This window comes from Abramis brama (genome assembly GCF_963993115.1).
Source record: "Abramis brama genome assembly, chromosome: 8".
Taxonomy (NCBI): Eukaryota; Metazoa; Chordata; class Actinopteri; order Cypriniformes; family Leuciscidae; genus Abramis; species Abramis brama.
Genome location: NC_139970.1, coordinates 24391619 through 24415820, shown reverse-complemented (window position 1 = coordinate 24415820; position 24202 = coordinate 24391619). Strand labels below are relative to the sequence as shown.

At 39.1% G+C, this 24202-nt stretch overlaps 1 protein-coding gene across 4 annotated transcripts; it reads left to right on the top strand.

Moving 5' to 3' along the window:
* The first annotated feature begins 981 nt into the window (after positions 1-981).
* Positions 982-23758, top strand: zmym2 (zinc finger, MYM-type 2). Of its 4 annotated transcripts, none has more exons than XM_084123436.1 (23): positions 982-1140; positions 3419-4259; positions 5044-5332; positions 5501-5666; positions 7350-7562; positions 8882-9029; positions 11042-11157; positions 11322-11444; positions 12926-13076; positions 13296-13468; positions 13786-13951; positions 14038-14069; positions 14196-14325; positions 14416-14543; positions 16136-16301; positions 18106-18246; positions 18458-18567; positions 18752-18932; positions 19261-19403; positions 20494-20608; positions 20883-21125; positions 21352-21487; positions 22555-23758. In XM_084123436.1, exons 2-23 carry the CDS (start codon positions 3434-3436, stop codon positions 22739-22741), a joined length of 4083 nt encoding a protein of 1360 aa, XP_083979562.1. In that variant the 5' UTR covers positions 982-1140; positions 3419-3433; the 3' UTR covers positions 22742-23758. The 4 variants fall into 4 exon arrangements, with proteins under 4 accessions (XP_083979562.1, XP_083979559.1, XP_083979560.1 ...); XM_084123433.1 differs by having other exon boundaries at positions 14184-14325; XM_084123434.1 differs by having other exon boundaries at positions 1135-1263; positions 14184-14325.
* The last annotated feature ends 444 nt before the right edge of the window (positions 23759-24202 follow it).

Here is a 24202-nt window from a genome sequence, read left to right as displayed (position 1 = left end):
CGCTTCCTCTTTCGATGCCATTAGTGTCCACATGTGTTGGGCAAGGAGGTCTTTAAAGTGGTCACTTGTTTTATTAAGTAATTTAAGTCAGAAAAGTTGTCATATGCTTCATATATTGTCATATGTTTCGTGAAAGGATGTGTTTATTACAGAAAGGATTCCTAACATGTAACTTTGACTCTTGCGTAATGCAGTTCCGTCGCCATATTTTCACCCAAGTGTACTTGCTTACCCAGTTAACGCTCCAGTGTTTATAATTACAGCTATTGACTTTTTATTGTTCTGCTTTGAGAAGTGTTGCAAGAAACTAACACTTAATAAACTGAAGAAATTAAGTGGCATTTTCCTTAACTGTTGCTGCATATTTTTTTTTTCAATTACACAATAGATATTAGACTATACATATAAGTTAAAGCGTTCATTTAAATCCCATTCTAATGAAATCGACCGAAACAATGATTTACAAATCTTGCATGACTTCACTGGATTATCCAATTTAAAACTTCAACATGACGAACTATATGTAAAGAGTTGTCATTGTGTGTTCCTGCTAATCTCAAACGACCACACGTGTCTGGTTCGTAAACGAATAATCCTTTTGAGTCGATTCTGCTCAATGAATCAGTTGAACCATTGTACACAAGAGCTCTGAAAGGTTCGTTCATGATTCGGTCAGAGATGTTTTCGAGTCAACAACTCACTGACTCATTGAACCGAGAACCGTCTCTTCTGAAAATGTCTGATTCATACTGAGCCAAGAAAAATTGAGTGAGATGATTATAGCATTTCGAGAGATTAGCAATAGCATAAGGTGCATACAAATGGAACCTTTAGGAACATTTAATGTGCTACGCTGTCGCTAGGACGTCAAGGACCACGTGGTGGCGTTATTACGTCATGGCGTAAAAGAATCACGGAATTGTGTTTTTAGAAAGGAGCTGTTCAAAAGAACCGATTCCCATAAAAAATCGGACTTCCCATAACCAGCGCGCGCACGATCCAGTGAGAGTAGCGCGAAGAGCTCGCGCTGGCAGTATTCTCCTCCCACGCGCCTGGAACGTCGCTACGTTTTCACGCATGCGCGCCAGGATTTATGTCAAGGCACAAAAGTGGCGCTCTATCATCTCCAGCTCTACTCCGGTAAGAATTTCTCTGGCGTTTTGATGCTGAACTGTGCGTAATTGGCCAAAGTTTTTACAACTATGTCCGCCGCGGAGCTCGAGCCAAGGAAACTATCGGGGTCACCTGTGTTTGTACGCGAGGGTAATTTAACGTGCAATTTTACCCCGCCTGAGATTTCCCCCCTCCGCCGTGGCAGGGTGCTATTGCCTATGCTCTCGCGCATTGTTTCGCTCGCTCTCTAATGGCGGACATGAAGCAGTGCTACCCGCGGACTGAAGGGGGCAAGATGATTCGCCAATTTGTAAATAGCTCTTGTTTTAGTAGCTAATTGGTAGATGTGCTTTTAGACCCTAGTTAAATTGCAATCTTGGAATATTGAGTAATATATTTGTGGCTTGTCACCTATTGGCGTTATAGTTGATGTTTCTTAACTTGCAGCGCCCCCACACGGCACCACATATATTGCCTTTTGATTGCCAGGGGTAAACGGGTAACTTCAATTAAACCTTCACTCAAGTCTAATATCGGCAAGAAATATTAATCCTCGTAGAACTCCCAAAGGGGATTATAAGTATAGCCAAAAGCAGACGTATTTTCTAAATTGATGTGTTGGAAGTGTGTTCATAGCAAGAGTCATAGCATTAAACCTTTTAGAGTGCCGTTATGCTTATATTCGGACACATGATGTTTGCATTCAGTTTCCCTCCAATTTTGTCGCGGGTATTATTCTCCGATAACTACTTCTGAGTAATTTGTTTCGCTACAATAACAATGGCGCAGTCTCGGAGGCTCTCCTCCCTCCAGTTCGCCGCTAATCCAATGGCTGCCTGCGCCAGAGAGGCCAGGGGTGGGAGTCGACACATGGGCCGGGGATTTTGTGTGAAGAGGGGCAGTTGGGGTAGATTGGGAGGCTCCTCCCGCCTTGGGGGTCTCGCGTAGCAAGTTTGCAGACCAGTTGGCCCTTGAGTTTCCAGAAAATAATGTAAGCCTTTGAAGCACCGCGTGTTGACGTCGTCATCCGGTTGCCTTGACAGCGCGCGGATCGCGGTCGGGTGTGTGCGTGTGTGGATACGAAGGGTCCGGAGTCAAGGGCACGGCCCAGGGGTGAATGGTAGGAATTGCCCCCAAATGACTTCATTATGTTGCTAATTGACACTAGTGGTGCTCGAGAAGTGCAGCTTTATGGGGCCATGAAACTGCGATGCATTTTAGTGGGGACCTTCGGAAAACATTTGCGTTGTTGCTCAGAATGCAGACTTGGCACGCGCGTGGCGCATATGCATGTGATTATATCATGTCTGAGAGGTGGATCAGTAACGCTGCGTGTACTTTCCTCTCTCCAGCATCCTGATCATGGCATCATCACCCTGCAAGGAAAGCCCACAGATTCAAAATGTTAACATGTTTGTGTCACATCTATTTGAGCAGTGTTTTTGTATTTGCTGTTTGGCGTTGCCTTCACACGGAGTCTGTGCCGGTATTGCATCAACATAAGATCTCAGCTGAAATGGGGCATTCGGTGTCAAAGCCTAGGAATGGACCAAGACAGACTGTCTCCAAGCTCTGCATTGCAGTCCAGATGTATTGAAGTTCAACCAAAGTCTTTGCCTTTTGGAAATCTGTGTCTGCTATGACAATCCATCCATTGTAAAGTTGTATTACACTGCTTTTTGTTGCACATGGTTTTGAGGCTAAACTGTTGCAGTCAAAAAAAATTATTAACAGATTTTACAGAGAGAGCAAAAAGATTTGATGTCATTGTTGTTTTTATTTTTTTAACTGTACTTTAACACATAACACAGAAAACACATTATAGGTAAATGGCGTGTGTTGAGCCCCTGTAATAAGTCTAAATGGGTCACATGTTGATGATGCAAGAGTTTCTCCACATTTATTAGCCTTTTGCTTGAGTGAATAAATGTGGTTGCTTAGTGATGACTGTTTCTTGATAATGATATCATGGATACAAATCATTTTAAATTTCTTGCATTTCATAATTTAAGTTTGTAACACAGTTTTGTTTTTCTTCCAAAAACCCCCTTGTTGTAATTAGATTTTTTTTAAATCCCTTGGTAAATTCTTAATCACATTGACATCTGTTATTATTAACATTTATACTGATCTAATTTGTTCAATTTTGACAGGTTGTAGTCAGATTGGTCTCATTTTGTTAGTCAATTTATCTTTCGGCAATTCAAGGATTATTGATCAACAAGCTGATTTTATACTCATAATATTCACGTGGCTTTTTTGCTTCCTCAGGTAATTGTTCAGCTCATTGTGTTTGTGTCTACAGGTGGTTGCCTAAGCAATGGATGGAGATTTGGAAGCCAGGGCAGATGTTGAGGAGGCATGTACAGTCACAGGGGAGGAGGAGGAGGAGGAGGAAGAGGAGGGTCATGTGAAAACTCCCAGAACAGAGCAGACTCCATCTGCAGTAGAGTCACAGACAGCACCAGACCTGCCCAAGGCCTCAGAAGACAATGATGATGATGTAGTATTGGTAGAGGGGCCTCCTGCTCAGTCTCAGGGGAGAGTACAGCCCCCCAGCCCCACACCTGTAGAGACCCTTGCTGCTGCCAATGACTGTGCAGAGTCGGCTACCACGGCAACAGCTTCATCCAAGGCGCCCAATCCTCCCTCCTCTGCAGCTACCGCCGGCACAACCGCATCAACCACGGCCAAAAGCCAGAGTGAGCCAATCGTTATCGACGATGAGGAGGATTCTGAGCTCAAGGGTGCCGCCTCTTCCTCCTCGCCACCCTCTGAGGCTAAGGATGCCCTGAGCAGCACAGAGCCTGACTCTGAAATCAAAATCGCTAGCGTTACCACACTGGGAATGGACTCTTCTGCGGTTGCAATGGCAACGTCAACAGCAACGGACATAGAGGATATAAACCTCATGATCACGAATGTGACGTCGCTGAAAGGCGAGGGCGGTCCAGTGGCAGGCCGGTTGGGGGATTTGGAGGGGGCCGAGAATGGGCTGCAGATCAGCAGTGCATTCAGCTTGAACCCAGAGGCCCAGCAGAACCAGGGTACAGCCGGCAGACCGTCACCCACATTCAACCCAGGACGCATTAGCGCTGCAAGCCAACCTGTGCAGAATGGAGAAACGGGGACACACCAGAGATCTGGTAAATCATCCACATGTAACTGCTGTGTCATCCTTTACACAGAACATGATGTACATTAGGCTTGCATTGACTTGTTTCTCTAGTACTAACAAAACAATACCATATCTGTATTAGAGGTTTTAATTTCCAAAGGCAATGCGCCATTATCCGTAATGCATGTTGTGCAAAGATGTTTATACCATTAGGAAAGATGGCACACTGACAGATATTTATATATAGGCTAATATTTGTTGCAATGAAATGGAAGTAGCGACAGATCATTTCTTCTTTATTTGAGGAATTGAATTGTCAAAAAACAAAAAATGTTGGGTGGTTCAATGCATTGATTATTGATTGGATTTTGAGATGTGAGCGTTGATCTCAAAAGTTTATGTAGATGAACCTGAGCTTGCAGGGGTGGAGTTTAAGAGGACTATATGATTGTAGAAGTCTGGCATATGTCACCAGAAAGAAGTCTGTTGTTTTCACCAGATGGTCGAGTAATGATTTGATTAAATATTACGAGGTCAGAACATGTAAAAAAAAAAATTTAAATGCTTGCACAGATAATTTGTAACATGAATTTAGAAAATATAAGGTGAATAAGGACTTTAAGAGATGCTCTATTGATCTTAATAAACTTTGATGATCACTTGATCCATTCATGTGCATATTTTACAGTAGTTTAAGGTAGTATTTTTTGTTTTGTTTGTTACCAGTATTCAAAAACCAGAAGGTTTGCAGATTTCTTAATAGGGACTGTCATGATGTATATGAGGCTGAATCTTTTTTTGTTCTCCTTCAGATTCATGGATCTCCCAGTCGGCCTCTTTTCCCCGTAACCAGAAGCAGCCTGGAGTGGACTCGCCGTCTCCTGCAGCTCCTCTGCCCAAACCTCCCTGCCAGTCCTCCTCAGGATCCCAGCAGCCGCAGCGCACCATGAAAGTCACATGCGCCAACTGTAAGAAGCCTTTGAAGAAAGGCCAGACTGCGTACCAGCGCAAAGGATCGTCCCACCTGTTCTGCTCGACAACCTGCCTGTCTGCCTTCTCCCATAAGCCCACTCCCAAGAAGAGCTGCACCATGTGCAAGAAGTACGACTTTTTAAAATGAGTTTCAGAGAGTGAACTTATTTCTGAAAGTGTTAACCGTAGATTAAAACGACACTTAACCACTCTTGCTTTTTATAGAAGTACATTGGTTTGATTGTTTTTTGTTTAGCGTGTCATTCTCTCTTTTGTGCTTCTTTTTCTCCAAATCAGAGACATTACCAATATGAAAGGAGGCACCATAGTGGCCCAGGTGGACTCCAGTGAATCATTTCAGGAGTTCTGTAGCACAGGCTGCCTGGCAGCTTATGAAAACAAACAGAATCCTCAGAAGAACCAGCTCAAAACGAAGTGCACCGTTTGTGGAAAGCTCACTGAGGTCAGACCATTTACATTCTGCTATACATTTGATTTGGATTGAATCTCTCACACCTTGTCATACCCATAACCAGCTGCAGCCATGACTATGTCTGCATATTATTGTCTGTGACCGTTTGTTTCATGTTCAGTGTGTACGGACAAATTGCTTCTATCAAGAATTTTGTTGTGCCTGGTTATGATATGGTGTTACTCAGAATGTGAATTCTGGGATCGGGGCTCTGTGCTTGCGTTTCTGTTTACGATGCACAGGGCGAAGATCAGTTATTATACTTGATGCATAACAAAGGGCATTTGACCTTTTCAATGTAAATAAATGCTGTCCTTGAATCATTCAAGAATCCTGAAAAAAAATGCTTTCACAAAAATGTTAAGCAGCATGACCATTTTCAGCATTGATAATCAAATAAATTCATTTTATGAATTTAAAATCTTCAGTCTTCTTTCAAAAACATAAAATGGTACTGACCCCCAAATTTTTCAAGCGAAATGTATGAATCAAACTGTTTGAATGTATGTTAAGTCTTCTGAAATAATGGTCATGAAAGTTGCATGAAATAAATTCATTCTAACGATTTTCTAAACGCATGTTATAGATTTTATTGTGAACAATTCGTCCGTACATATGTTTCAGTTTTTATAATTGTTTTGACCGTGTTTAATTAAAATGTCATAACTGGGCCTTCCGGTGACATATGACTTCACATGACTCCAATCATTGAGTCTTGCTTTAACCGTTCATCTGCCTCTTTTTCGAGTGCAATGCCCACATCTCTAAATCCAATCAACAACTGACTAGAATCCTGCCCTGCATTTTTTACTCTCGGATGTACGTCACAAAGCAGATGAAAAGGTCTGACGCTACTTCCATTTCATAGCCACAATCGTAAAGAGTTTGTCATAAATATGTCTCTATTCTGTCATTTACAAATCCTTATCCTAGTTAAAAAAGCTTTGTTCGTTAATAAGTTTTTGTTACATGATGTTCACTCAGTAGGCCTTCAATAAAAGCAGCAGTGATGATGGCTGAAAGGCAGCCATCGTGAACTGGGTGATGATGGTGAATTAATGAATCATATTATGGTAACGGCTTAGATAATAGATATCGGCATAGATTTATTAATTAATGATGAATAGTGTGACGCATTAGAGCTAGATTATTCCCATTACATTCAGCAAGGTTGTATACACTGCAAGTGATGCAATGTGCTTTAGGGAGTTTTTATTCTGATGGTATTATGTACAGAAATTTTTGAATTTTGACTATTTAAACTTGTGCGGCCAAATAATTTTCATTCGCAATAGAGCGCTGGAATACTGCCTTTGAAAGTGCTGCCAATTTGGAAGGATGGTCAGAATCATCTCATGTTTTCATTGTGTGTATAATACAGGTTCATTGCAACTGGATGGAAAACCCAAGTACTGTAATTTTCACCCACCTTTTACTGTTGTGCATTGTAGAATATAATTTTAGAGCACTATCAAGCCCTCCAGCCTTGTAGCCATGGTTACTGCTATCCTTGACTGTATTTTGTGGTGTATCCATAGCGATCACCTTGGGGACAAGAAAAGACCATTACACCAATTCAGTAGTCTATTGGTTGATTTATAACATTAATCTAACTGTTGAATGATCATTAAATACAATGCATCATTTTGATGTATGTTTTTGTATCTTCTCCAGATTCGACATGAGGTGAGCTTCAAGAACGTGACCCACAAGATCTGCAGTGACGCGTGCTTTAATCGCTACCGAATGGCTAACGGGCTCATTATGAACTGCTGCGAACAGTGTGGGAACTACCTGCCAAGTCGTACCACAGCTAACCACTTTTTACTCATCGATGGTCAGCAGAAACGCTTTTGCTGTCAAAATTGCATCAGGGACTATAAACAGGTCAGTGTTTTAGTTTGATGTTTTAAAGTCCTGAAAAATTCACTCATTCCTTTCAGCTCAGTCTTTGATTGACATTCAAATCAAGAAACACTACAAAGTCAAACTGTAAGGTCCACATCCCACAGTTCTGTGAAAATCTTGTTTCTGATTTAAAATTGTGATTTAAAAAAAAAAAGCTTTGCTATGCTTTTATTAGCATTAGATAATTAGTATTAGTATTACTAAACAAAAATATAAAAATACGAAATATTACTATTATAATATTTCACTGTAAAATAAAATCAATTATTTAAGAAAAATAACAATATAACTATAATTTATTTTACAGTGCAACTGTAAAATTACAATACTAACATTTATGGCTGTCCAGAAGTCTTCATTATCTAATTTATTCTCAAATGCATGATATAAGTGACTCAAACTCAGCAGATGCAGAGATGAATTTGTGTGGAGCAGCATGTGCTGTGAACCGAGCCACTCTAACACACTACAACAGGGATAGGCAACTCCGGTCCTGGAGGGCCACTGTCCTGCAGAGTTTAGCTTCAGCCCTGATAAAAACTCACCTGCCTGTATCTATCTAGTAATCCTGAAAACACTGATTGCCTTGTTCAGGTGTGTTTAATTAGGGTTGGAGCTAAACTCTGCAGGACAGTGGCCCTCCAGGACCGGAGTTGCCTATCCCTGCACTACAATATGTATTGCGTTTATTTATTTATTTTTTGAATTGTGATTCTACAAGTATTGCAATTCGATATCGGCAGCGCCAACACAGCTTTGAATGTTGCGATATGATTTTGTCAAAGTTTAATAGACAGACGAATTGAAAGATCGCGTGGGTGTTTGAATCGAGATCAGTCTTTTAAAGATGAATCGTGCAGATCTATTGTCTTATCTCTCTCTCAGCATATGAGTAGCGCGAGGGCTTTTCAGTGCTTTGTCTCACGTCTCTTCAACGCGTCCACTTGGGATATTACGTCACTCAATACTCATAGATAACGACACATTTCATCCTCTGTTGGAATGAAAGTGGCTAACTTCTGTCAACCTCATCTACAAGCAAGGACAAAAATAAAGCAATTGAATTTGAATTAATATCGATTCTGGAATAAAAAAAATATTTTAGGATCGTAAAAAAAAAAATTGCGATAGCTAGGTGAATCGATTTTTCTCCCAGCCCTAATATTTAAATAAATCTGAGCCTTTGTAATTTGATATTCACACCAAGCCATTTTGCTATTTAGGCTTTGTTTTGATTAATTGTGCAGCCCTACGTCTGATGTTTTTAGTGATTACTCTCAATTATTCTCTTTCCACAGACTCATGGGAAGATAGTGCAGTGTAGTGGCTGTAAGGTGATGTGCAGATCATTTGATGCCACTCAGTGTATCGGGTCAAATGGAGCCATGGAGTCTTACTGCACCACAGCCTGTATGACCAAGAGTAAATTCACAGCTGCTGCACAGAGTGAGTAGATAATCAAAACCTAGAGCTGATATTGCAACTCACTCAATGAGTGTTCAACGGCCTACATTTGTGTTCCCCTAATGCCTAAGTTTGATGTGGATTTCATAGCATGTGCCGAATTTGCGAAATGTTGTCCTCATTTTTTGTTCTGAAGTACATATAATGGCCATATTTTTTTTACCACATTTATGCTCACCAGGCAATTTGATTTCTACAAATTCGGAGTCAGAGATTTGAGGTCGGAAGAACTCACAGGGCTCGACATTAAGCCTTTTCATGTGCTTGTCCTTTGGACAAGTAAGGGGCCGATCACACCTGACGCGTTTTTCTGGTTCGAAAACGCGAGGTGCACAGCACTTTACATTACACAGAACGAGCAGTGCGCTACGTTTTTTATGTTGCTAGGCAACTAATGATACAGCTGTCCTGTCAGTCAAGTAAACGTCAAAATCAGCCTTTTATTACCTTTATTTACTTTCTGTTAACATTGTGGTAGTTACGGTTCGTGAAGTCGTTAAGCTCCTGGTAACCCGCGAGAGCACCACAAGTTTATCCTCTATCATCGCACTCTACTGGCGTTCAAGCAACTGTCGCTTTCATTACTTAAACGGAAGGCCCGCCTCTCACTTCATTCGATTGGACAGTGGAAAAAAACGCGATGACGTCAAGCGCTTTTTCCGCTCGGAGTTGCTTTTTTTTTCAACTTCAAAAACGCGAGGCGCAGCGGGTGGTAAAACGCGAGGCGCAGCAGGCGCATAAACAGCGTGCAGAACGCTCGCTGCCATAGGAAACCAATTGAAAATAGGCGCCTCTCACTGCAAAAAACGCGTCAGGTGTGATCGGCCCCCAAATCTGTCATTCACTTGTCCGAGTAAAAAAGTTGCTTGTCCGGAATGTTTTTGGTGTGTGTGTGCTGTAAATATAATTTATTCTGAAGAAATATCCTCATCTGTGTTCAGTCAGCTCTGATATATTTAAATCTGCATATTGTCAGATTTAAATATATCCTCCCCCAAATCTTAAGTGTATGCTTCATCTTTAGTTTTAAATTTTATCAATAGATTAAATTGGAATAGCCTAATAAGATAATATAGGGCTGTTGTTACCCTAGGAAGGGCTGATCAAATTAAATCATTTACACTGAAAATTTACAACTGCATTAAATAATGTTATGCATATGAGATCGTTTTAAATATTTTTGAATATACAAATAAGAAACGTTGGAAAGAATGATACCTTTAAACATGAAAGTAAACCGCCAGTAGGAGGCGGCAGGCGACCATCTTAATGAGCGAGTCATTGAGTCATTCATTCAAACGATTCGTTCAAACAACTGATTCATTCAAGAACGAGACAGATGTTTATGAATGGGTCATTGAATCTTTGACTCAGCCAATTCGTACACAACGCTGAATCAGTAATGAAAACACGGTTAAGTGTTGCTGTGAGATGCGTTATGGTTCTGCTGTGATCTTTTAGAACTATTTTTGCTGCTGAAACAGAACGAAAACAGTCAATATTGTGTCTAAAATGTAAGTGTCACATTTTCAGTCGTGATGGTACTCAAGAAAACAGCACTCGTCGTGTGAGGTTGCTAAGCTGTATCATATGTTAAAAATATTAAAACACATTTTGAATTTTGGCACTGGCAGTATGTTGTTAACTGAGTTTAAACTGAGTTTACATTTGTTTGGATTTCTCCTCGAGAGGCTGCGTGAGCCTCAACAGCGCGACCTTGTTACCGTCAGTAATACATTTATTATCCACTATCGATCGCAACTTACAATAAATATAATACAATCAGAATCGTTCTCTCATTTTAGTGATTCCCTAGTTATTTTTTTGTTATTGACGTTTAATCAGGCTACTTGTCCGGTCGGGCAAGTAAAATTCTCTTTTATTTGTCCCTTCAAAAAATCCACTTGTCCCGGACAAGCGGACAAGCATTAATGTCGAGCCCTGAGTATCTGTTATAAATGTCAGCTCATGTTTGATCTTGTTTGTATTTGTAGATTCTGAGCCCTCATGCCACTTCTGTAAGAGAAATGCATTACCTCACTATCAGGCAACTCTGCCTGAAGGGAAGGTTTTGAGCTTCTGCAGTTCACAATGTGTCACCAAGTTCCAGGTACTTCAGATGCCATTTTAGCTTTTTATATCTAGCATTTCTGTAGAACACTGAGTAGAAGAACTCAAGCTAGAACATGCCTCATTAAATGTTATGAATGTCAATTTCTAAGTACACAATAGTGATGTTCTACTGGTGACTTTGTTATCCAAATGCCCCTGCAGAATGCCACCATCCAAACATCAGCCAATGGGCAACTTCCTGCTTCAGCTTCAGAGAACATTCAGCTGAAATGCAATTACTGTCGTGGTTCCTTCAACCTGAAGCCAGAGATTCTGGAGTGGGAGGTGAGAACATTTTCAATTAGCCTATTATTTTGTTAGATTTAAATCTTTTAAAGGAATTCTTCTCCTCAAAATTAATATTCTGCCATTATTCACATTGTTCCAAACCCATATGCAGGTATTTTTTTATGGAGCAGAGTTCTTTTTCTTACTGCTGTTATTTACTTTCTGTTTTTATTATTTATTTTATTATTGTTGATATTTATATTTTATTTTGTTTATTTTATTTCTAAGTTACAAACCACAGTCTAGTGATGCAACCCTCTACAATGCGAGTAAATCACTTGCACATGCGACCAAATTTCACTCAAGGCAACTAAAAATATCTTTAGCCTATGGCTAGAAAATGGTACAATTACAGTCACCTGGAATTGAGTGAATGAAAAAAAAATAATAATAAGTTTAGTGCAGATATAATATCACTGAGCTATATGCACCGTCGCTTGGCTGAGAGTGCCCTCTGTCACTTTCTCTCACACGTGCACATAACATAAGAGAAAGAGCGAGCTCGTTGACAGAACTGTCACTGTCCCAATTGGACCAGTGCAGCGTTGTCATGAATGTTTATTATTTGCATGAATGTTTAAATTGGCAAGGCTTAAAAATGCAAGCGCAAGAAGATGTAAGAGAGAAAGCCACGTCTGACAGTATGTGAATGCTGAATTAAGCTCTCTTTCACGTATTCTTGCTCTTGAACTGACAATTTCACACAAAATTATGTCAGAATGTCCATTTTGTCGAGTATCCTAGTAAACATTGTTGGTTATGTCTTCAGTGAACGTAAACAGTTGAGAGAAAAAGCATGTGTACAGTATCAATTTATTGGATCTGTGCATTGGTCTTAAAGTGACAGCAGCCTAATATTCCTGCTGTCTGTTTTTAATGTTAATCAAACTCACTCACTGCAAAAAATCACTCGATGCTCTCGACTGAATAACTTTAATAAGGATTCACCTTTATTTAATGACTATGTGGTGTTATTTTACATTTGATTAGGCTACTTTATTACATTTCTGTAACTAATCTAACTAATATGTATTTAACTACTGTTAGATCTACCTGTAAAATCTGAATAGCACTGCTTATTTAATTTGCATCTTTGTTCTGTTGTTTATTTGTGCTATTGCTTGTAGTTTGATTTATTTTGTTTTGTTATTTTATTAGACTGTTTACTTGACTTTTAATAGTGTTTGAAATTTATATTTTTATATATTTGTTGAATTTTGTCATTTGCATTGTTCTTGCATTCCATTTGAAAAAATGTACTATCCAATGGCGACTCGAGCTCAGTGTCTGTAGAGGGTTGTGAATGATATCTGAAATGACAAAAAAGCACACAGTAAATGCACCAAATCAAAACCAATAACATACAATTTTTATTTTGTTGTTGAACATACAAGTTTGGAATGACATGAGGGCAAGAAAATAATGGCATAATTTAGATTTTTGGCCAAACTATTTGCCTGAATATCTGATCTTTGCAGGATAAAGTCCATCAGTTTTGCAGTAAGGCCTGTTGTGATGACTACAAGAAGCTCCACTGCATAGTGACGTTCTGCGAGTACTGTCAGGAAGAGAAGACTCTGCATGAGACTGTGAAGTTCTCGGGGGTGAAGAGGCCCTTCTGTAGTGAAGGTCATTATTCTGTTTACAGTCAAACATCTGGGCGCGTTTAACAGCACATTGTCCTGTGATTAAATCTACTGCTGTTCACATCATGACATGCTGTGATTTTATCTTTAGGATATGAGGACAGTGTTCTAATGCATTTGATGTATTATTTTAAACTATTTACTAAATGTATTCATAATGACAGGTGTGATATATCAGGCTGTATTTTTATTCCTTCTGCAGGCTGTAAGTTACTGTTTAAGCAGGATTTCACCAGGCGTCTGGGTCTGAAGTGTGTCACTTGCAACCATTGCACCCAGATGTGTAAGAAATCTGTCACCAAACAGATAGATGGAGTCAGCAGGGACTTCTGCAGCGAGACGTGTGCTAAAAATTTTGACGACTGGTACTACAAGGTACACTGGTTTGATCATTCCTGGCTTTAAGATCATGTGACCAAGCCCTGATAATTCTGCTTGTTCACTGAACACGGGTTTGTACAGGACTGACATATTGCATTGAACTGATGTAAAAAAAAAAAAAAGGCTTCCAGATTAAAATGCACTCAGTAAATGTAGGACTATTATGAGGTATTACATATTTATGGAAACTGTTGATATCAGAGATCTTTCATACTTTAAATAATTTCTGTTGGAAATTACAGGTTAGAATCTTTGACCCAAATCTGTGCTGTAGTAATTTGAAATATGTATTTCTGTGTTGTGTCCACTAGGCGGCGCGCTGCGACTGCTGTAAGGTACAGGGGAACCTGACGGAGTCTGTGCAGTGGCGTGCAGAGATGAAGCATTTCTGTGACCAGCAGTGTCTCCTGCGCTTCTACTGCCAGCAGAACGAGCCCGACATGGCCACACAGAAAGGCCCGGAAAACACAGCTTTAGGTACAATATAAAACCCCACATCTGGAAATATGCACATTTAAATCATGCTGTCGTGTTAAAAAAGAAATCCTTTGGTCCATTTACAGGGTTTGGAGGACCAACCCAAGCGTCTAAGATGGTGAGGGTGCTGTCAGTTTTGACTGAATCATTCTTAAACACAAGAAACTACAGATTGGCACATAGAGTAGTCGTTTCGATTCACTGTAGTCCATTCTGATTGTGACTCTTGCAGTCGTTTACTCAGGGGCCTGTATCGTATGCGGGGGGAGGGGTCCTGAAGGATGTGAAGAATAAAGCTGTGCTCTGTAAGCCCCTCACCATGACCAAGGCCACCTACTGCAAACCCCACATGCAGAGCAAACCGCTGCAGACAGGTGAGCAACTTCTGTTCTGTGATGGTACAAATGCATAAACTTTTTGGAAAAGAACGAGGGTTATGAGCTTCTGTCTCTGCTTCCCCTCAGATGAGGCAGGCCTGGAGGGCTCAGGAAAGGAGTATGTTCCTGTTCCAATCCCTGTTCCCGTTTACATCCCAATACCCATGAACCTCTATGCTCAGGCCACGCCCACTCCTATTGCAATACCTGTACCGGTAAGTGTTTCCTCACAGAATGAAAGCAGCATATTGTTTTCAATTGCAGTACGTATATAATAATATTTATACTATGGGCTGTTAAATGCTTAATTCTTTGATCGGTTGATTAACATTTTAAGCAATTATTTTCCAGTAAAGTACAGCTAAAGTAAAACGTTTCCGGCAGTTTTTGTTCGCATTACAGATCCCTATCCTTTGCCAAATTATTTCAATTACAACAGCAAAAGAACCAAAACCCACGAAGACATTGATCAAAATAAGTCTATTTACAATAAATCTAAAACTATTATCATATATATATATATATATATATATTATCTATATATCAGGTTATTATTATTATTTTGTTTGTGTGTGTAACCTGCCAATACTGATTTTTGCAGATTTCTTTCTGAGAACAATAATTGCCAGCATATACAAACAAAAATCTACTTTTCTTCAATAAAAAATGTTTTCATTAAAAAAAACACACAAAAAGTCAGTAATAAACAAATTGCAAATAGACGGCACAAATAAATGCAATAGAATAAAGACAGATGTGAAATAAACACGGCTTTAAGTTTTTCAGGTGTGTCGAGCAGTAGCCTATATTCAGGTAAGAAAAACGACAGAAATTGAAGTAATCAAATGTAAAATAACACTGGATAGTCTTCATTATAAAAATTAAAAACAGATTAATGCTTACAAGTAAAGTTACAAAAGTTATTCAGTCAAGAGCAAAGAGTGATTTTCTTTTTGTTTTTTGAATAACATGACAGCAGCAGCATGGCTTATTTTGGTCTTAAAAGTATTACAAATTGCGAACTTGGTGTCGTCTTCACTCACAGTGAAGAACTTCCAAGCCAATGACGTGTTTATATGTGGCTGTGACGTTATTGCCTGCGCCGTTGGTAACAAAATGGGCCGGATCTAAATCGGAAAGACGTGAGACCGGTACGGGCCAAGCATGTGGAAAATCGGCCTGTTCCTGGCCAGTCGATCTGTCCCTGGCCAGTCGATCGGTGCATCTCTAATAGAAATGACAACCATTTCCATGAAATTACATATTACCTATGGGAAATGCTCTCTCTCCCATACATACACATACAGTAGACAAATACTCGCACACACGTTTCTCGGTAGCAAGGTGGTAATGTTGCTGTTCTTGAAGCAGTTAAACTTACAGCTTTGCTATTGGTAGAGACGCTTCTGCCTTAATCAATGAATCTCTATCTCTAATAACTACATTAGTCTGCATACCAATGAGATGTGTTAGAAATTAGTTCTACACACAAGAGCATTTTAAGGACAAAAACCTGGCAGATGTCTTGAAATAAAACATCTGAACAATGTCAATTGAGGTGTGATGACAAAGTCCATTTGTGAAAATGCTTTGTTCTGCTTATATTCTTTTATTTATTCATTTTATTTAAATTAATAAAACAGAAATGATTTATTATAGTATATAAAATTGTATATATATATTTTTTATTTTTTTTTTTTTATCTATTTTATTAAAACGTAAGAATGGTCTAAAAGATATCTTATCAACATTCCTTACTACATGGAGATGACCCTTATTGATCTCTGGCTCGTTCTGGTGCTTTCAGGTGCCTGTGCCAGTGTTTCTACCAACCACACTGCAGAACGCTGAGCAGATTGTGAAGACCATCAATGAGCTCAAAGCCAAAGTTCCCTCTGACCCCCTTGAAGCTGATCTAATAGCGATGGCTGAAGTGATTGCACATGAAGAAGATGAGAAACCAAAATGCTCAAGTATGTACCTGTTAGGAGCCATCCACCTTTGACAGATGGAAGCAAGATTCTGCAAGTCACTGCTTTTACCTCACACAGATTCTCATTTCTCAGCTTTTTGACACCCTCACCTCTTCTGCTCCAGTAGCAATCCCACAATCCCTTCTTTATAGGGATGTACCGAAATCATAATTCTGGGCCGAATAAATACATTTAGTCAATACACCAATACAAGTAACACACCAAAATTGGACAAAAAATATATTAAAACTAGGGATGTTAACGATTAATCAATGTTCGATTAATTGTCGATAATACATTTAATCGATAAAACGTATCGATCGTTGATTAAGCAGGTTCATACGTGCTGCTCAACCGTGAAACATGTAAAGCGAGCACGCTGGAGTTATGTTTGGGACCGTTTTACACCTTCATCATTACTATAAGTTTGCATTTGTATTCGCAGCCTTTTGTTTTTTGCAAATGTAAGTTGTACTATTGTTTATTTTGTGTAGGCCTTTATGATGCATTTGGTTACGAATTAATGCTGTAGCGTGTGGTGATCAGCTTCAGTGCGCGCAGCTCAAACGGCCATGCACAACTAATACTGACTATGATTGTAATACTGGTATTACTGTCATATTACATAACATTATAAAGAGAACATTATTGTAAAAAAAAAAACTGTGAATTATTTGAGTTTAGTTGCCATGTTTCATCGCGATGCTCCAGGAAGAGCGCGTCCACAACATGAGTCATTCTGAAATCTAAATGGCACGTAACTTAGTTCAAGTTCACTTGTGCATTCGCGTCATTTTGTGCAGATATAATTTGTAATATTATGTTTATTTAGTATATATCTGATTTATCTCATTTAGGATGCATTTCTTTGAGTTAAATAACGCCCCAGTTTACTGGTGTTCATTCAGCGCGCGCAGCTCAAACAGCAATGCACGACTAATAACTATGATTGGGACTGTCATATTAAATAACATGTGAACACTATTTTATTATAATTCATTGGGTTTAGTTGCCGTTTTCAGCTCGTTGTTCCAGGAAGAGCATACACATTCTGACAAGCACGCATGCCCTTTATTTAGATTAAAAACCCTTCTCATTCGTTTGGTGAGGAACATGGCGTTTTGAGCAGCATTTGCAGACCCTGTCGTGCTGTTTGACATATGCCACTGCAGTAAACACACATTGCAGTATTAAGACTAACGATTAATCAATTAATTGATCGTTAATTTAAATGACAATCGAACATGGGAATTTGTGAAAATTGACATCCCTAATTAAAACAATATTAAATAACAATATATTCTTCATTTAGTTCTATGGAACAGAATCAGATTTAACAGATTTATTTTTTGACCAATTATCAAAATAAAGTATAGTCCTACAAAGCTATTATTATCAGAGCATGTGAGCGCACACAGAGCGGAGCAAACTGGGTGCCATTACAGACTTGCCTGCTTGACAGAGTCGCTTCGAAGTTGTGCATCTTTGGAAGTGGTGCCACTCGCAAAGTTACAAAAAATGCTGTGCGAGAGTGAAACCTGAACAATGAACACTGATTGGCGGGGCGGCATATATTTTTGGCTCATGTTTTCTGCCTTCTGGCTAAAAAACGAAAATGTCATTTTCGCCCAATAGTTTTCGCTGGCTGAAATTTCGGTGCATCCCTACTTCTTTATAAACCTCTCTCTCTTTCTCTCCATTCACACTGCACCTGTGTTTTTTGTTAAAATGACACTGCATGTCTATTGTGTCTTCTTGAACCAATTGTGTAGAATCAGCCAAAAAAAAACTCTTTTTTTTGTAGGCATCAAATGTGAAAAGAGCAGTAGAAGTGAAGTGAAGATGGAAAGTGTAAAACATGAAAATGGCAGTGGTAGCTCAGAAGAGGAGGAGGAAGATGACAAGTATGAACCAGATTTGGACCTGGAGAAGGACCTGCCCCTTGGTACTGTACCACCAAATGAACACGATTGTTATTGCAAAAGATTTGCATATTATATTTTTAATGTTTGGAGGGTCAACATTTCCCTTTACATTACCCATCGTGATGTCTACCTTGAAGTATTTTCTTCTGTTAATCTCTCTGAATATGTTTTCACTGTTTCCAAATGGCAAAATTGTATGTAGTAAAGACTTGTTGCTCTGGTCTGTTCCAGCGACAGAACCCGTCCTGGTTGAGCGTCTAGATACAGACATGCTCTTCTCGTTGCCTCCAGTCCTGGCTGAGGAGAAAGAGAAGACGCCTCGGCCCAGAACCAGGAGGAGGGTAATGAACGCACCCAGCCCAATAACATCACATCCAGTGCTGTCCTGTGATTAGAAAACCATTTGCTGTTCACATGCTGATGTGTCGTGATTGCTGAAGTTTTATATGAGGCTCATAGTCACAGGGGCCGATTGTGAACAATAACTGTGTGTATGCTAATGTTTCTGACCTACTTTTGCTACAGGGTCAGAAGAGGCGGGCAGTAGAGGAAGAGTCTTTATCCTCGTCACCAACAGTAGAGTCCTCAGCAGCAGAAACCTCTTTCCCCTTGAGCTCCAGATACGGCTTAAACGCATGGAGGAGATGGGCAACATCTGAAGCCTCACCGTCCAGTCAATCCAAAGGAAAGGAGAGCCAGAAAGAAGGTATTCGTCATAATTGATCTGTACTTCGTTAATTCAGTTTGATGCAAGTTGGTCCCAGGGAAATTTTCATAAACTTTTGTTTGGTTTAAATGTGCTCAATGATTATAACTTCACTGCTGTTCACATTCTGAAACCATTTTGTTGATCACTTTGAGTTATGAGGGCACTTTTTTCGATATATATGAATTAATTGTAGAATCACACTCTTGCCATGTTTGTGTAAACAAGTGTCTTACAAAGTCCTCAAGATGATCTTAAAATGTCTCTTTATGCTGTACTGATGTTTCTCAAGGTAATTTTTTTTTTTTTTTTTGTTTCTCATGGGCAGTTAGTTTAAAAGGCAGTCTCCTGTCCCTGAGCCCAGCAGAGCTGAATCAGTCTTTATCTTGCTTCGTCAAAGAGGTGTGTCGTCCCAACGGGGAGCGCTATACTCCAGACAGCCTCCTTTACCTCTGTCTCAGCATCCAGAAGGTGAGACTGTTCACATCCTGAGTCTTGCACATGCTAGTTGCATTAAAGCTGTAAAAGAGGATCATTAGACCAGTGCTTCTCAAACACCCAATTCAAGTCTCGCAGTCTCTACTAATGAGTTGAGTATGAGTGAGTTGAATCAGGTGTGGTGTTAGATGCATTAGACCACAGAGCCTCTTGTTAAAAAGGGCAGTGGATCAAATTGTCAGTAAACCTGTACATTTGTTATAAATGAACGTTACAATGTGCTTATGGAAATAAATAATATACATAAATAAAAATATATAGATGCAGGTTTTTCTCCAGAGTAGGGGTGTACAATTAAATAAATAGATTAAATAAATAATCAATAAATTAAATAAATAAAAATTCCAACTGTAGCCTTTGCCATTTTTATTTGCAGATATACAAGTGTCATTATGCTTGAATTTGGTTATACTTTTATGAATTTTTGTTTCACACCTTCTTGTCTTTAGATCAAAGAAGGATTCCCCGATATTAAAATTGTCTGATATTGATAAGCTCTCCAAAAATCACCCATAGAAATCAGTGGAAGACTATCAAAATTGCTTTGTGAAATCATTTGTCAATAAAAGGTCATTTACTATGCATAAAGCAAACAAAAATGAAGGGGTGACATAACGCATCCATGGTTATGTCACAAACACACACAAAAGTGGACATTTTTTTAAAGTTAATTTCTGTGGAGACCCCCAAACTTCAAAGCCATCTTGTGATGAGACAATCCTGTATAAAATTACAAGTCCTACTCCTAGTTCAAAATCAAAAGTTCCCATCAATTGAAAAGGAGAAATAAAGAGACCGTGATCAAGTTAGTAGTTAAGTTATGTTAAGTTTGAATTTAAACTCTGCAGGAAACTAGGTCTAGGCTTGAGCACTCCTGGGTTAAGTGGTGTCCAGTGATTATAATCATTTGCTGTTCACATCCAGAAACATGATGTTGATGCTTTTGCTATGAGGACACATGACACTGCTCATTGGAAACTGACCTAATCACTTTTTATTAAAGGCATTTGTCTTGCAATGTGCTGTCATGTTTCTGTTATCACATTTTGTGGGTGTTTTGTAGTATTTGCAGGACAAGGGAAGGACAGATGACCTTTTTAGTGACCCACAGTACCACATGTTTGGGGAAGAACTAAACAAGCTCCTCAAAGACTGGCAACCCAGTGTCCTTCCTGATGGTAAGTGTGAAGATATCATTCTAATATGGCTGTCATTTTGAAATGTCCAATGATTATAACTATTGCTGTTCACATTCTGAAAAATGCTGTTGACTCAATCCAACTATGAGGACATTTCGCACACAAGAAGCGCTCAGTAAATGGAGTCTTTCCTTTAACCTGATTTTAAATGTTGTGTAATATTATTGCTGATTAGAAATACAATAACATAGTTTGCATTAGCTGTTATGATCAGTGTTGTTCCAGTGTTAAGTGTGAGTGGTTTTGTATTGAGGTTCTCGGTGGGGTCGTGTGGAAGAGCAGTATCTGTGGAGCAGCGGTCAGCTCGGGGAGCAGACACCCTCCGTCCTACTGAGATCCCTCCTCTATCTCAATACCAAATACTTTGGTCTTCGCACCACTGAACAGCACTTACGCCTCTCGTTTGGAAACGTCTACGGCCCTAGCAGTTCCAAACCACACAGCCATGAGACCACCGTCTGTATACGCATCCCCTCCATCTCACAGGAGCAGCACGGTGTGTTCCTCTGAAGCACTATACCATAGCGAAATTAAATGCATTTAAAAAAAAAATATATATATATATATATATATATTACACTTCATCATTACTATTGCTGTTATTCTGCAACAGATTTTTATTTTCACTCTTTTTGGTTTGAGCTGTTTGCAGAAATTTTGTTTCAAAATTTAGTTTTTAGAAGTTTTGTAACTGATGATGAAACATGTATTTTTTTCCATAGAGCAATCAGGAAGTAAGAGGAGGCGTAAAGATGACTGTGACTCAAACTTTGAGGCGGACAGTGGTTCAGGAGGATCTGCTCACTGTCCTGTTAAGAAACATGAGTGCCGACTCTATGAGCTTTACCTTTCGAAGTGGTGAGTCTCACATAACTGTTTATTTGTTATACAATTGAAGAACTTCATCTAAAAGAGGTGTGCAGATCCTTTGGCCGAGCACCAGCTCTATTTCGGTGGGAAAGGGCAACCCAATACCATGATTAGCTAAACAACTTGAACTAAGCAGTGTCCAGTGATTATAACATTTGCTGTTCACATTCTGAAATACGGTGTTGACACTTGTAATATGAGGACACATCATAGTCTGTAAAGAGACCCTGCGGTGATTCAGCTGTGCAGTCAGAATTCCTGTGTTGGTGTGGTATTAATGTAAAACTGTTTGAAAAAATGTATAGGCCAGACAAAACAAAAACTGAATTAAGACTTTTATTCAGCAAGGATCAAAAGTGACCATTTTCTATTTCAAATAAATGTTGTTGCTTTGAACTTCGTTGTATTTGTTTAAGAATCTTGAAAAAAAAAAAAACGTTTTAAAAATAAATTAAGCAGCAAAACTGTTTTCAACACTTAAAAGAAATGTTTCTTGAGCTGCAAATCAGCATATTAGAGTGATTTCTGAAGGATCATGTGACATTGAAACTTGTATAATGATGCTGAAAATTCAGCTTTGCCATCACAGGAATAATAAAAAAAAATATTTTAAATTGTAATATTTCAAAATTCTATATTTGTGATAAAATAAATACAACTTTGGTGTGAATAAGAGACTTTTTTTCAAAAACATTTAAATAAATCTTACCAACCCCAAAACTTTGATCCGTAGTGTAGATATAAATATGCAGAAGAGATTATATTTAATAATTTTTGTTCAATTTTACACTGTTATCTTAAGCAAATCTCAAAATGATTATTCTTTGTTCTTACTGTGATTCCTAACAAATACTTGTAGCATTTAAAACTATTGATATTAGGGTTTTATTTAAATGTATATCAGTTTATCTCCCATAACATGAAAATATTTAGTATTTTTATATCAGCCAGATTTGTAATATCGCTGTATCTCTAGTTCTGTGTGGGATCTGACTGCTGTTTTTGTTGTTGTTGTTGTTGTTGTTGTTTAACTGGTCTCCTCTCTTTCCCCTCAGCCCAGAGTCTGTGAGACAGAGGACAGATTTTTTTTACATGAAGCCAGAGGTCTCTGCTTCCTCGGACAGTCCGCTGTGGTTCAGCTCGACACCTCTAGAGAATAGCGTGCTGGCTAGGCTCCTGACTCGAGTGCTGCTGGTCAGAGATATCTATAGAGACAACCAGCACGAGGAGGAGGGAGTCTAGAGGCCGATGCACTGAAGATTTCTTACTATGCTGTCGTGACACCCTGTGCATCACCAACGAGCTGCTTACCATGTCACACCCTCTCACTCTCCCTTTAAACACACTGATCCCGATACAGCTAAGAGATGATGTCAGGATGGATTTTGGTGGGATAATGCTGATTCACATCAGTCTTCCCAAAGACCCTGAGGAGTTTTCTCCAGAAACGAGACTTACAGGATGCTGCTTTCTTCTTTATTTTTTCCCCCTTCTTTTCAATTTGTTGGAAACTTGTGTTCATGTAGCATTACTTGTGTGGCCACTGTGGTCTAAAAATATTTCTAAATGTAGTCTGTTAGCAGACAACAGACTCAAGAACTTTGGTCCTCTAAGGAAAGTAATGGAGTTTTTTTTTTTTTTTTTTTTCTTGCTGCCCAACAAAGCCTTCTAAAGATTAAATTTATTTATTACTGTTGATTGACATCTGTCAAAGAGAGTCCAAGATTTTGTAATAGCAGGGCAGGGTGTGTGTGTTGGACGCTGTGCCATGTGTGCAAATTCTCTGGCCTTCCATAATAGCATTAAAACCTGCTGCAGCCCTGGACCTCTTCTTTGTGCGAGTGGAATGAGTGTGTTTGTGAATGTGCCTCTTTCCCTCCCCTTTCTCGTGTTGTTTTGGAGTGGATTGGATAGGAGTTGGTTCTGCACAGCCAATACGTTACTGGCATTGAACCTTTAAGTGTGAAACTATTCCTCTGAACAATCAAGTGTATGAAATTTGACTTTGAATTTCATCTGCTGCATATGCTGATTACACAGATAAGCAGAGACATGTTGTTTGCTCTGTACCCTTCCTGGAGTCTTGAGTAATTTGAAGGATGTGCGTGTGCACAAAAGTAATTAAAAGTTACGTACAAAACACTTAGCTTATGCAAGATTAAAAGTGATTTATTTATACGGTGAAAGTCAGTGGAGTTTGTTTTCATGGCTTTTACGATTATTTTCCTTGACCTTTTCTACCAATAAATTACAAGCTCATTTCTTGGTCTCATAATGGTTTACCTTTTAGACCCTTAAGACTGTTAAGACTGTGAAATGTGAATTTTCAGTTTTGTCGTTTTGTTTTCAGCCTTTTTCTTCTGTTGGCTTGGAAGGGGTAGAAGTGAGTAGCCCTCTGTGATGGAGTAAAGGTGTTTGTTTTGTGCTTGCTAAGCCAAGGGGTTTTGGGTTATAGGGTTTTGGAAAATATTAAACTTTGACACTTAACTCTCATCCTGCACCGTTTTTGCAGTGGACATGAATGATACCTCAAATCATTCAGCTTGAGGAAATGTGTTCTACTTGAAGTGATTGGAGATGTGAAATAATCTGCTTGATTAATACATAGAACCTTTGCACTATCATTCAAGTTTGTACATGCTTGCTTAGTCTTTATTACTATTATTTTTTTTTCACTTTTAATATAATGGTAATATAATAGTA

What these genes read in the sequence shown, in the direction of transcription:
- zmym2 (XM_084123433.1), top strand. Translation starts at nt 3,434, where the DNA reads ATGGATGGAGATTTGGAAGCCAGGGCAGATGTTGAGGAGGCATGTACA. An exon ending in GCATCAGGGACTATAAACAG is followed by an intron (nt 7,563 to 8,881) that starts GTCAGTGTTTTA and finishes CTCTTTCCACAG; the next exon opens with ACTCATGGGAAGATAGTGCA. An exon ending in CTATTGCAATACCTGTACCG is followed by an intron (nt 14,544 to 16,135) that starts GTAAGTGTTTCC and finishes TGGTGCTTTCAG; the next exon opens with GTGCCTGTGCCAGTGTTTCT.